The 14,178-nt window shown below is 47.9% G+C and overlaps 1 protein-coding gene across 2 annotated transcripts in view; it reads left to right on the forward strand.

The window, feature by feature from the left end:
• The window catches only part of CELF6 (CUGBP Elav-like family member 6), a 30,460-nt gene extending 17,729 nt beyond the window's left edge, over positions 1–12,731 (forward strand). The window contains exons 4-13 of one of the 2 annotated variants that reach the window (XM_043553972.1): positions 7,830–7,958; positions 8,057–8,136; positions 8,304–8,447; positions 8,571–8,703; positions 8,789–8,935; positions 9,113–9,175; positions 9,442–9,522; positions 9,609–9,752; positions 10,392–10,547; positions 11,406–12,731. In XM_043553972.1, coding sequence (XP_043409907.1) covers positions 7,830–7,958; positions 8,057–8,136; positions 8,304–8,447; positions 8,571–8,703; positions 8,789–8,935; positions 9,113–9,175; positions 9,442–9,522; positions 9,609–9,752; positions 10,392–10,519 — 1,049 coding nt within the window. In that variant the 3' untranslated portion in view covers positions 10,520–10,547; positions 11,406–12,731. Of the gene's footprint in view, positions 1–7,829; positions 7,959–8,056; positions 8,137–8,303; positions 8,448–8,570; positions 8,704–8,785; positions 8,936–9,112; positions 9,176–9,441; positions 9,523–9,608; positions 9,753–10,391; positions 10,548–11,405 lie in introns of both variants that reach the window. The other variant, XM_043553971.1, reaches the window with a different exon arrangement.
• The last annotated feature ends 1,447 nt before the right edge of the window (positions 12,732–14,178 follow it).

Raw genomic sequence — 14,178 nt, forward strand, 5'->3', positions numbered from 1 at the left:
TCTTGTATATTTTTTCATCTCTTTCAAATTTTATAACAAAATCAATAAATTCATAAAGCATAATAGTGATTACTTTGCTTGTCCCATTCTCCAACTTAGGTTTTTGTTTTTTTGTTTTTTTGGTTTTTTTTTTTTGTTTTTAACCTAGAAAATATTCATGTATCCAGGATGCCCGAGGTACAGATATAGGTTAAGTAATCAATCCATGCACTCTTTCCACTTTAGTTTTTTGAAACTTTGAAATCTTAAATGCTCTCTGAAGTAAGGCATCTCTTTTTTTAATCTTGAAGTTTGGTGAACGGAAAAGGCCAATGATCTGTTATCATATCAACCCTCCTATCACCATCCTATAATTAATTAAGTAATTTCTGCCTGTATTTGCACAGGTTTGTTTGGATTTGGATTTGGAATACAAAATACTGTATATATAATTATCTAACTAGGTGGGCCACATTTTTCTAATTTTATCCAGGATTCTCTTTTATTCAGTGTTTTACAACTGAACTTTGAGTTAAAGTATTGAGCTAGAATGTTCAGAATTGCATAATACTGGGACATAGCCTCTGACCTAAGTCACATATACACCTTAGCAACAACTGTTCAGTTGGTCACCTGACACTCATATTTGTCTTTGATCCTTATACTCACTTAATTCTAAAAGGCATTCTTCCAGTGAAGACCTGACTGGATAAGATTCACAGTAGTGCTTAAGACTACTCAAGTCAATGTTTCACTTCCTAACATTAATTCTACCTCTGAAGGTAAAAGGAGGTGCTTTCCTTAAGCTTGACTCAGAACAGATCACCCAAAGCTGATTGTTAACACTTTTAGGTCATGGCAATGGCTGAACGGCGCTGACGAGCCCTTCAGGTATAGGTATACAGCCTGCAAAGGAAAATACAGTCTGGATCCTGAGATTCTTCTCTCTCAGAGGAACCTGGACTCTCAGGCTTGGTCTACCTTTCTACCTCACTTTGTGGTTCTTCTGGATCAGGATTAAGGGAAAACAGAGTCTCTGTTCTTTCTTGGTCTATGTGCCTATTTTTCAGCCCTCCTTAGAGCCCTTCTTCATCTTTTTTCTTCCAAGATTTTATTTAAATTCAAGTTAGTTAACATATAGTGTATATTGGTTTCAGGAGTCGAATTTAGTGATTCATCACTTACATGGAATACCCAGTGCTCATCACAAGTGCCCTCGTTAATGTCCATCGCCCATCACCCATCTAGGCCATCCCCCCCCCCCCACCTCCCTCCATCAACCCTCAGGGTTTTTAAAAATTTTTTTAATGTTTATTTATTTTTGACAGAGAGAGAGAGAGAGAGAGAGAGAGAGAGAGAGAGAGAGCATGAATGGGGGAGGGGCAGAGAGAGAGGGAGGCACAGAATCTGAAGCAGGCTCCAGGCTCTGAGCTGTGAGCACAGAGCCCGACGCGGGGCTCGAACTCACAGACCGTGAGATCATGACCTGAGCCGAAGTTGGTGGCTCAACCAACTGAGCCACCCAGGCGCCCCTCCCTCAGTTTGTTCTCTGTAGCTAGGAGTCCCTTGTGGTTTGCGTCCCTCTCTGTTTTTTTTATCTTATTTTATTTTCCCAGCCCCTTCTTCATTTTAAAAAATTATAGTAAAATAGACATAACATAAACTTTATCACCTTTACCACTTTTATATTCACCTTTACAATTTTTAAGTGTACAGTTCACTTGTATTAAGTATATTCACATTGTTGTGCAACCCATCTCCAGAATTTCTTCATCTTATAAAACCCCAAATCTGTACCCATTAAGTAACTCCCTCCAGCCCCTGTAACCATCCTCTACTTTCTGTTTCTATGAATTTGACTTCTCTAGATATCTCATTTAACTGAAATCATACAGTATTTGTCTTTTTGTGGCTGGCCTATTTCACTTAGCATCATGTCTTCAAGGTTCATCCATGTTGTAGCATATGTCAGATTTCCCTTCCTTTCAAAGGCTGAATAATATTCCATTGTGTGTGTGTGTGTGTGTGTGTGTGTGTGTGTATACATATATACATGTATATACACCACACTTTCTTTATCCATTCATTGGCTGATAGATATTTGGATTACTTCCATGTTTAGCTCTTGTGGATAATGCTACTATGAACATAAGTGTACAAATATCTCTCTGAGACTTGGTTTTCAATTCTTTTTGATATAACACTCAAAACTGGTATTGCTGGATCATATGGTAATCCTATTTTAAATTTTGGGTAGAGCTGCCATACTGTTTTCCATAGTGGCTATACCATTTTACATTCCTACCAACAGTGCACAAAGTCCCCAGTTTCAATTTCTCCACATTCTTTCCAACACTTGCTACTTTTTCCTTCCTCTCCTCCCACTCCTCCTCCCCCCCCCCTTCTTCTTATCCTTTTCTCCTTCCTCTCCTCCTCCACCTTCTCCTTCTTCTCCTAGGAACACCTGGGTGGCTCACTCGCTTAAGCAGTTAAGTGGCTGACTCTTGATATGGGCTCAGGTTGTGATCTCTGGGTTGTGGGATTGAGCCCTGCAAAAGGCCCCCCGCTGAGCAGAGTCTGCCTGGGATTCTCTCTCTCTCTCTGCCCCTCCTCCACTTGTGCGTGCTCTCTCAAAATAAATTAATTAATTTAAAAAAATCAAACAACCCTCTCCCCAAAACTAGTCATCCTAATAGGTGTAAGGTGATATGGTTTATGGCTTTAATTTTTACTTCTTTAAGGATTTACAGTTGTGTTGAGCATTTTTGTATATGCTCACTGGCCATTTGTATATCTTCTTTGGTGACAAGCTTATTTAAGCCCTTTGCTCACTTTTTAAAAAAGTTTATTTATTTTTGAGAGAGTGAGAGAGAGAGAGAGAAACAGAGCGTGAGTGGGGGAGGGGCAGAGAGACACAGAATCTGAAGCAGGCTCCAGGCTCCAAGCTGCCAGCACAGAGCCTGACACAGGCCCGAACCCACAAACCGCAAGATCATGACCTGAGCCAAATTCAGACGCTGAGCTGTCAGCACAGAGCCCACATGGGACTCAAACTCATGACCCAAACCGAAGTCGGACGCCCAACCAACTGAGCCCCTTTGCTCACTTTTTAATAGGATCATTTATTTTTTGTTGTTGTTGAGTTGTAGGAGCTCTTATTCTGGATATTAACCCCTTATCAGATATATGACTTGCAAATATTTTCTCCTACTCTGTAGCTCCGAGTGTGTACTTTGATGCACAGAAGTTTTTAATTCTGATGTGGTTCAGTTTATGTATTCTTACTTTTGTTGCCTGTGTGTGTGGTGTCATATCTAAGAAATCATTGCCAAATGCAAGGTCATGAAGCTTTTCCCCTGATTTCTTCTAACAGTGTCATACTTTTAGCACTCATGCTTAGGTCTTTGATTCATTTTCAGTTAATTTTTGTATACGGTGAAAGTAAGGGTCCAATGTCATTCTTTTGCATGTATATATCCACTTTTCTCAACACTATTTGTTGAAAAGACTGGCACTCTTGTCAAAAATCACTTGACCATATATGTGAGGGCTTATTTCTGGCCTCTATTCTATTCCATTGGTCTGCGTGTCTTTATGCCAGTGTCACACTGCTTGATTACTGTAGCTTTGTAATAAGTTTGAAATCAGAAAGTGTGAGATCTCAAACTTTCTTCTTTTTTGAGATTGTCTTGACTGTTCAAGGTTTCTTGAGATTTCATATGAATTTTAGAATGGATTTCTCTATTTCTGCAAAAAGTACCATTGGTACTTTAATAGAAATTACATTAAATCTGCAGATCTCTTTGGGTAGTGGTGACATCTAGCAATATTAAGTCTTTCAATCCATGAACACAAGATGTCTTCCATTTATTTGTGTCTTCTTAAATTTTTCAGCAATATTTTGTAGTTTTCAGGAGACAAGTCTTTTTCCTCCTTGTTTAAGTTTATTCCTAAGTATTTTATTCTCTTTGATGCTACTATAAATGGAACTGTTTTCTTAATTTTCTTTTTGGATTGTTCATTGCTAGTGTATAAAAACACAACTGATTCTGTGTTGATTTTGTATTCTGCAACTTGCTGAATTTGTTTATTAGTTCTAACATTTGTGGAATTAAAGCTCTTCTTGATGCTTATAAGGTTGAGCCAGAAGACTCTGGTTTACCCTGGGTGTTTCCTTCACTGACTATCCCGGGCTTTCTTGGCTCCTTGTGCTGGAGTCATCACTAAGAACATCAGGGGAGAGAGGCTATGCTCCAAATGCTGCCACCAGCAAGACCCCTGGGGTTGGAATTTGGACTGAAAGATGGACCAGTATTTTAAAGATATATTTGGTGGTTTAATATATATTTTAAGATATATTTGGTGGTTTAATGCTGTAACCTTGTTCCTAACAGTCCCTACAATCATGACATCCCACCAACAGGAAGGTGAGTGGGTGTGAGAGGCCTAGAAGCCAGAAGCTTGGGCCCTTGAGGAATTCCTCTGGGCCAACTTGAGGCAGAGCCTCCTTTCTTGAACAGCATCTTGGTGCCTTTCTTGAGGAAGAGGGAGTGGACTGACTCTGACTCTGGGTTCTCAAAGCCCATCACTTGCTGCATTAGAATCCCTGACCTGTATAGCCAGCTACACAAGGCAGCTTTAAGGAGAAGGGCCTCTGGGCCCAAACAACTTGATCTGGGTTCAAAAAAGCATTTGATAGAAGACCAAGGAGTACACCTTAGTTGACAACAAGAGAATGTGGTAATGCTATTCAACTGTGTGTCTATCTAATTCTGTCTCAACTCCACACTAATGCTATCTTCCAATTCCTTCCACTCTGGGAAGGTTGAGCCTCCTTCCTTGATATTCCCATCTTGCTGGGGCCCCACCCACTGCCCATGGGATGGTTTTATGCAGACATTTCTGACCCACGTCTTATAGAACCCTCGCTTTCCTAAACTGATAGAGTTTGAACTAGAGGAAATTGAATTACCTGGGCTAACTCCCACCACCATCTCTCTCTGGGGGCACTAATCAGCCCTCAGAACCTTCAGGGCTGTGTATTTTGGGCTACTCTTAGGAGGTCTAGCCTGTACTTCTCTTTGGCAGGTCCCTGAGAAACTTATCCCACCATTTCAAGATCACCTGAAACTCATGGTCATTGTGACCTAGATCATCCTCCTGTCAAACATCATCAGGCTCCCCGTAAAGTGGTAAAGGGAATACCAGGAGTCAAAGTGACACCTGTGAAACAGCCCAGTCTGTACCCCAGCTTCATTTCAATTTCAAATTCTGTAGAGCCCAGTAGGCCAGAACCATAGGGTCAGTGCCCTCTCGTGGAAATTGAAATTCTTGACTTGGCACTGGAAAAGAAGGATCAGAGAATTTCATGGTCTGTGTCATGAGCTTGAACTGACCACCGTCAGCAGAATAGAGCAATGAGAGGAAGAGCAGATAAAGGATCAGGCCACTGTCTACACAATCCTGTTTATTGTCTTGGGAGCTCCATCTCAGCCTTGACTTTTCTCTTCCTACCTAGGGCTACCTGGATGCTGGTCCATGTGGTATAACATCTTACCTAGGTGCCATCACCATCTTGTAGGCCCTACCCAGTGATGCAGCTGCACTACAAATTAGGGCATCACGAAGCCCTCTTTAAGCCTTGGGACTCGAGGTCGTAGGATCTTCTCTAAGCGCCTCCTGGACTTCTGACAGACATATGGGCATACTTTAGTATCATAGCTCAGAACAATGACACAGTTTTCTGGGGTGTGATTCCCTGAGCAAACAGGGCCTGTCTTCCGACGTCAAGGCAAAGCCACCAGCAGACTGATCAAGCAATTCGTGAAAGACCTTTTCTGGTCTTCTTGGTTTCCTGGAAAGGATGATCTCAGATCCCTCTTCATACACCGTATGTTTGTTATCTTTTAGGTCAGTGGTTTTTAAAGGACTTTCCTTGGAGTCCCATTTAGGGGGTTCTAGAAGATGAAGCAAGAGGAACTTCAGCCCCCCCATCCCCACCCCCACTTTTTTGGTTTCAGTCAGAGCAGTTGTCTCTTACATTTCGAGCTTCATCCTAATGTTTTTGTTAGAACAGCATATTCCACAGCTTTTTCTAAAAGAAAAAAAAGAAAGAAACCAGTGATCTGTTCCAAAAGCACTCTTCTGTAGCTAACACTCCCAGAAGTGAAGCACACTCATCAGATTGTACTCTCACCACAGAAGGCCAGCGCTTCCTCTAGGATTCCAGCCACAGTACACTGTATATCCCTTCCCCCTTGGGATCAATGGGCAGCAACCCTCTGGAGAGGGGGCAGGATTCTGCTGAAACATGCTCTGCCTGTCCCATGTAAACTACAGCCCCACCCTCCACACAGACACAGAATTGATAGACCCCTTAGACTCCCAGGACAGCCTAGGCTGAATCCCACACCATCCAGGTAAAATGTGGACACACAGATAACCTTGCTGGAGATTCACTCCACTGCTAACTTCAGGGAGTCTATTCTTCCTTTTCATTGCCACCCAGGCTTCAGTCTATGACTCTCACCAGCATTGTCTCCCTTGCACTCAGGACCCAGGGATCCCCAGTGGCCTAGCCAAACTTGTCAAGGAGTAAAGGAGTGTGGGATGGGTTTTCTTGGGCTCTAGGATCTGAAGGTGAAGCCTGAAGGCAGAATCTCACCCATTCCTTCTCTGTCAATGTATGTTGCCTACATGAAGCCGCATCCTATTGCAGAGATTTTTGTTGGTGCAGAAAGGACAGGGCTTTGACAGTAGGCCCTGTGGGCTGGGCCCCTCTACCCTGGGCTCCTGGATGGTGCTGCTGAGACCTTACTTGCTAGATCTGCAGATGAGCCCTGGTTTCCAGCCCCAGCTCCAAGGAACACACGCAAAGCTTGCAGTCTCTTTCCTGGCATCTCTACTCCCAGAGGAAGAGTGAAGACAGGGAGGGATATGACTTATTTTCAGGTGGTCATCCAAGTTCTACAGGCAGAAAGAACTGTTCTTAGCACGGACACCTGAGGAAGGATCAGGGCAAGAGAATCAGGGAAGGCAGAAAGGAGGCAGTGGGGCTCAATGAGGGCCTTGGAAGCTCAACGAGGCAATAAGTTGGTTGAGCTGAGAGTTAAGGAAAGGGGTCAAGGGTTTGGCAAGTGTAGGGGGGGAAATGCTAATGTTGGAGGCTCAGGAACCCAAGCTTCCTGCTCTCTTTCAACCTTTGGGCACCCGAGTTGAGTTTGGTGCTAGACTTGGAGATTCATCATTCCAGTGTTCAATATCTGGGGATGAGGTAGTACAATGAGACAAAGGTTTTCTGTGCTGTTTTTGTTTTGTTTTGTTTTTTGTTTTTTGCCCAGAACCCTCCCTGGTTTGCACAGGAAGGGGCATTGATAGCACTGCCATCAGGCTGACTAGCAAAGGTGAACTTCTCTTCTCCGAATCCAGTCTGAATACAAAGGCCTTCTTTGAGGATCCCCTCCCTGAATAAGGCTGAAATGGTCCAAAATAGCCTTTCTTGGACTCTAACAACAGAAAGGCCAAACATATAAAAGATGTATATAGGGCTCTACCAAACCAAAGAGATCAACCAAATCACTTTCCACAAGAGCAGCAAGCAGTCTTTCTTGTTTTTTCTCACGACCTGAGTTTTCATGGTGTATTTGGGTTAAGTTCTTTCCCTCTAGATCTGTCTATAGATCATCCTTCCCCCTCAAAGAAACCCAACCTTGTATCCCCAGGGCATTCTCACTCCCTATACCTCTTCCCGGTGCTGGGCCGTGGTGAACTACCTTCTTAAACTCCTCTGGCTACTCTGGGGAGCCCAAGAGGACTTAGGGTCTCCAGGTCACTCCTGGATTTGTCCCCAGAGGACCGAAAGCTGTTTGTGGGAATGCTGGGGAAGCAGCAGGGTGAGGAGGACGTCAGGCGCCTGTTCCAGCCCTTTGGCCATATCGAGGAGTGCACCGTCTTGCGGAGCCCTGATGGTACCAGTAAAGGTGACTTTTGCTGACCCTGGGATTTCCTGCCTCATTCTGGGCCACATGACCCTTTGGCCCCTGTGGCCTGAGCCACCAATCCTTCTATTCTGCCCCAGGCTGTGCCTTTGTGAAGTTCGGGAGTCAGGGGGAAGCTCAGGCAGCTATCCAGAGTCTGCATGGCAGCCGGACCATGGCGGTGAGGGCGGGCACCCGGGGCCCTGGGTGAGGTCAGTGGGGGTGGGGACGGGCTTCTCCCCACATGCGATCGGTGCCCCCAACAAAAGGCCTAATGGGCAAAGCGCTTGGCCTAGGGCCGGGGCTGGGGTCTGGACTGGTCACGGCGGCCTCCCCTGCCCTACCCAGGGAGCCTCGTCCAGCCTCGTGGTCAAGCTGGCGGACACGGACAGGGAGCGCGCGCTGCGGCGGATGCAGCAGATGGCGGGCCAGCTGGGTGCCTTCCACCCGGCACCGCTGCCTCTGGGGGCTTGTGGAGCCTACACCACCGCGGTATGTGCCTGGCCCCGGAGGTCACGGAAGGGCGGGTGGGCGGCTGGACCAGGCTGGAGGTCGGGAGCCAGGGCAGGTGCCCGCCGCTGGGTCCTCCACACCCGCCCTTCTTCCCTCCCAAAGATCCTGCAGCACCAGGCGGCCCTGCTGGCGGCGGCACAGGGCCCGGGCCTAGGCCCCGTGGCCGCAGTGGCGGCCCAGATGCAGCACGTGGCGGCCTTCAGCCTGGTAGCCGCGCCGCTGTTGCCCGCGGCAGGTACTGCGCGCAGGGGCGGGGCGGCGGCTGGGATCCGGCCCCGCAGGGCTGTGGCCTGACTCTCCGACCTCCTCGCCTCCAGCAGCCAGTTCCCCGCCGGGCGGCGGCCCTGGCTCGCTTCCCGGTCTGCCAGCACCCATCGGGGTTAATGGATTCGGCCCCCTGACTCCCCAGACCAACGGGCAGCCGGGCTCTGACACTCTCTACAATAACGGGCTCTCCCCTTACCCAGGTGGGCCCTCCGCTCCGCCCAAATCTCCCGGAAAAGGAGTGGGGTGCGGGGAGCCGGGGGTAGGGGGGAGCAACCGCCCTGGGAAGGGACTCCTCCTTCCCTGCTGCCTATCACAACATCCCTCCACCTCCCCACCCGCCCACCTTCACCGTGGGCCTCGCGCCCCTCTCTCCCCAGCCCAGAGCCCCGGTGTGGCTGACCCCCTGCAGCAGGCCTACGCTGGGATGCACCACTACGCAGGTTTCACTTGGCGCTACGCGGCCTGGGGGGGGGGGGGGGGTTGAAGGGCCCCAGAAAGGAATAGGGAAACTTGGGGGAGGGGCGGGGGTGAGGCTCTCTCCTGAGGAGTCGACCCTCCCATCCCCCCATCCCTGGGCCCAGAACAACCCCTCTAGAGGTAGGGTTACCTGTACTGGGCTGAATTGGTCAAAGATGGCCAGGCAGATGGGGCCATGCTTGGGGGATGGCTTCTGGGGGTCACTGCCCACTCCCACTTCTGTCTCCAGCAGCCTATCCATCGGCTTATGCCCCAGTGAGCACAGCTTTTCCCCAGCAGTCTTCAGCCCTGCCCCAGCAGCAAAGAGAAGGTGAGAGACAGGGGGCTGGAGATCACGGTGCGGTGGGGCTGGACTCAGGGTCCCTCCCCTGAACCAGCGTGCTGCTGTTCCTGCAGGCCCCGAAGGCTGTAACCTCTTCATCTATCACCTGCCTCAGGAGTTTGGTGATGCAGAACTCATACAAACATTCCTGCCCTTTGGAGCTGTTGTCTCTGCCAAAGTCTTTGTGGACCGAGCCACCAACCAGAGCAAATGTTTCGGTGAGCTGAGCCCCATCCGTGGGCCTCTCCCGCTCATAACTTCGAGATTCAGTGCAGACCCTAGGCTTATCCCTCCATAAGTCAATGACTCCCAGAGAATCATATGGCACAAAAGCAGGCTCACATACCAGTAAGCCTCACAGTAGTAAGCTCAGACCGGAACAAGGCCACTTCAGGTTCACCTGAGAAAGTCAGGTGTCTGGAAGATGTTCGACCAGGTCAGGCTTTAGAGTCTAGCAGGGCAGGAAGAATGTAGTCTGGGGCCAGAGATCCCCTCCAGCCCCAGCTACAGTTTAGAGGACTAGAATGGGAGCGGTAGAGGCAGAGAATTAACCCATGTCAGGGAAAGACAAGGAAATCCCCCAAGCCGCACACTCCCCATTGCCAACACACTCAGAATTTCTTCCTGTCCTTCCAAGAATTATACCTTTAGGAAACTTAGGCCACTTGCCTATGTAAGTATGAGTGTGTATCCATGTGTGCATAAGCACATGCAAACAATGGAGGGTGGGGGGTATATGTTTTGATGGGACTGGCCGGAGGGAACAGGGACAGACGGGGCTTGTCAGAGAGAAGGGACCCTGCCAGGCAGAGTTCCCAGCTGACCTCTCTGCCCACGCCCCCGCTCCCGCTCCCCAGGGTTTGTTAGCTTTGACAATCCAACCAGTGCCCAGACAGCTATTCAGGCCATGAATGGCTTTCAAATTGGCATGAAGAGGCTCAAAGTCCAGCTAAAGAGGCCCAAGGATGCCAATCGGCCTTACTGATCTTCTCTCACTGACCAGCCACAGAAAGGTGAGTCCTTGGTGGACCCCAGGCAGATGGGGCCTGAGTGATGGAGGCCCTGTCCGCTTTGATGTTCCTTTTGAGATGTCAGGAGCACCCACCTCTGAAAGAGTCTGGGAGAGAAGAGCCAGAAGCGAAGGAGGAATCCTCAGCTGGAGACTTTGATGTTTCTCCAAGGATGGAGATGAATTAGACAACTTCCTGTCTCCATAGTCTGGGAGAGACAGTTATGGCAAGATCTAACCATTAGATTAGTAGAACTACCATTAGTAGTTCTACTGCAGGGAGAGCCACAGGGGGCCATGGGAGTAGAGAAGTTGTATGTGGGGAGGGCAGGGCAGTTGGAGGATGAGACTAGAAAAGTTGTGAAGGGTCACAAGTCTGGACACTGGGGAGTTAAGCAAAGAAGGGATAAGATGCAGGGGCCTGGGATAATGGCAGAGAACATGGAGATGAGGAGAGAAGCAGATAAGCTAAAGAAGCAGGATCCACAGGGCCTGGTGGGTGATGGGGAGAGAGATGACAAGCCCCTTAGGTTTCTGGCAGGGCCAGCTGCCTGTGCCTTCCAGAGACTTGCTGTCTCAGAAGATCCATGTGGCCCTGCCTCACTTGCGCTATCCCAGGGAGCTCTTTGGAGAGGGTGTGGGGCTGAAGTCATCTTCCCAGGAGGACCCAAGGGCACTTCAGTGGATCAGGCTGCTGCCTTGAGCCTGCGGCAGCTCTACCCCTGGGAAAAGAGGTCCACTCACTCACCTGAGACGTCACTGCTGGGGCAGGTGACTCCCTCCTGTCTTGCCCTCCAGAGTGATTTTTGCCTCTTTATATTTTCTTTTTCCTCTCTCCTTATCAACCAATACCCAACGACAGAAACTGAAGAGTGAGAAGAAAGGAAAGGAAAAGCACAGAAATGCTTGAGCAGCCCTTCCCGAAGGAGCAGCCATGGATGGAGGTGGATCGGACCCAAGGCTGGCGCCTGGGGCTCAGGCCACGTTAAGGATTGTTTTCATCAAGTGGGTTGTCCTGTGCCTGTGGCATAGAGCGCAGGCTGGCAAGGCAGCTGGGGCTGGCTGAGGATTGACTGTCTAGGGGAACCAGCAGAGGGCCTTGGGGGTGCCAAGGGCTTCTCTGCAAGGGAAGCCCAGATTTACTTCTTTCAAAATCATATCATTCCTTAGAGTTTAGGGACCAAAGGACTATTGCTTTTTTTTAAAGAATATATATATCTATATAAATTAAAACAAAGAAACAAAAAAAAAACAAAAACAAAAACAAAACAAAAGAAAAAAACACAAGAGAAACAAAAAGACAGTATAGAGTCTCATACAAGCTGCCTTTAAATATCCCTAGGAGACAGGGTGAAGGAGACCCTTGAAAGCCTCAGCCCAGGCAGAGGGAGGCTGTGGAAAGATTGTTCTGTGTCTCATTCCCTCTTAAATTCCCACCCCCCCACCTTGCCTTTTTAAAATAATCAAGGACTTAAGGTCTAGCTCCCATGCAGGTAACAAAAAGAGTTATAGAAGCAGGGAACCCATAATCCCCAAACTCAGAGAGCATCTCTGAAGAGCTCCAGGAGGAGCTCTGGCCTGTCCTGGCCTTTGCCACCCTGAGAGGCCCTCTAGCCAGCAGGAGTGTCCTTCTTGAAGGCCTTTCCTGTGGAACCACTGCTTCCCCAGACAGGAAGAGAGGGAGTTTTAACCACCCCAGCCTTTCCCTTCCCCATCCAGATAGACAGAGGCCCTGCCTTTGGCTGAGCCGAGACACCTCCTGTTTCCCCTCACCTTAAGTCAGCCCCAGTGTCCCCTTGTTCCAGGCCACCTTCTGTCTCCAAGTCTATGTTTGCCCACCTGTAAAGTAGATTCAGGATATATGTAGAGGGCTGTGACAACAGACTTGGAAGGTTTGCTACTGTATATACTGCCATTGAGAAGGGGATAATTTTCAATATGTAGAAGCTTCAGAATTTAGAGGTCCCTCTTTACCCAGGACCTGGGAGGGAAGTAGATGTTTTGCCAAAATACTTCTTCATTCCTTTAAAAAGTACATCTTTCCTATGCAAGAGTGTCTCACATGTGCTTATCCAAGGTGCTTCTAGATGGTGAGCAGTGTTCAGCTTAGAAGTGGTGTGTGCTCTGTCTGTCTGTCTTTGTCTATCTGTTGTATTCAGTGGGTGCCATATAAAGCTGATCAACGGTGGTGCTTTCTGCCTGCTTCTGTGAGATGGGCAAAAGATTCAGCCTAGAACACCATGACTCACCTTGCCTTGGTCAGCCTGTCCTGGGCCTGCAGGGCCTTGCACATATTTTTCCCAGGAGGATCATTTCCCCTCCACCTCATAGACATGGGACAAACTGGTCTGGGGCCCCAGCCGTGTGGTGGGCCCTCTGATCCCCAGATGTAGCTGAGGCTGGAGGCCTCTGATCTGATATTACATCAGACAGGAAAGGGTGTGGGGGGGTGGGGTTGGAGGGTTCCTCCTTCATAACAGAATCTAAGAAAACTTGTTCCCACCTGTTCCTCTGTCTTTGACTCATTTTTGGAGTGAATGGGATGAATAACAGATATGGTAATAACATTACCAGGTAAGGTGCAGTGTATATTAACAAATAATTTCCCATTGGGAGAGGAACCAGTGTTGAGGGCATCGCTACACGAGCACAACGCTGACACATAGACTGATCACCCTGGACAGAGGTGGACATATAGAGCACCTGCACCTTCAAACAGATATTCAAATGGCGGCATGGAGGCCCTTCCATGCTAGGGGCTAAGCACTGTGCTAGGAGCTAGGGCTCAGGCATGTTATAAGTGCTCAGAGATAGTGGGAAAGACAGGCCACACAGGGTGTGTAATCACAAGCAGTAGAGTATGTGATTCAGGAAGGGGGAGGTCAGTAGAGTATTGATGGGGAAGGGAGGTCAGAGAAAGGTTTCCTAAAGGACATGAGGGAGAGAAGGGTCTTCAAGGATGCATTGACTTTTGAACAAAACTGTTAGGACAGCTGCTTCTTTTTGATAAATTATTTTTATTACCAAGAAACAATAATGATTACCATGTATTCAGTGCCCATTATGTGGCAGACAGTGGGCACCAAGACAAGAGCCTTTTCTCATTCCTATCTCTGTCCTGAACCTTAACTCACTACAGAGTCATATCAAGACGCTTGGACCAAAATGGCACTTAAACTATCTTGCTTCATGGTTAAGAACTAGCAGATCATGTGCCAACGCTGCAGAGGTCCGGCAGGGGTTGGCAAACTGTGGCCCGTGAGTAAATCTGGCCTGCAACCTGCTTTTGTATGGCCACAAACTAGTAAGAGTTTTACATTTTTTAAAGGGTTGTAAAAATAAAACAAAAAATGAATATGAGACAGAGACCATATATGCCCCATAAAGCCTAAAATATCTATCTGGTCCTTTAGACAACAAGTTTGCTGACCCCTATTAGATCACGGAAGACTTGTACAATATCCAATGAGTTTGAACAACATGGTGTTTGTGTCTCTGTTGTGTGTGCATGTATTAGTCTGGACTCTTCCAGTTGCGAGTGTCAAAACCCCCATTCAAACCTCAAACAATTGATAAACCAAAGGATGCATTTGCCTTCATGCATGACTATATCTAAGGGGTTCAATTGATGACGT

The sequence above is a fragment of the Prionailurus bengalensis genome, chromosome B3, assembly GCF_016509475.1.
Source record: "Prionailurus bengalensis isolate Pbe53 chromosome B3, Fcat_Pben_1.1_paternal_pri, whole genome shotgun sequence".
NCBI lineage: Eukaryota > Metazoa > Chordata > Mammalia > Carnivora > Felidae > Prionailurus > Prionailurus bengalensis.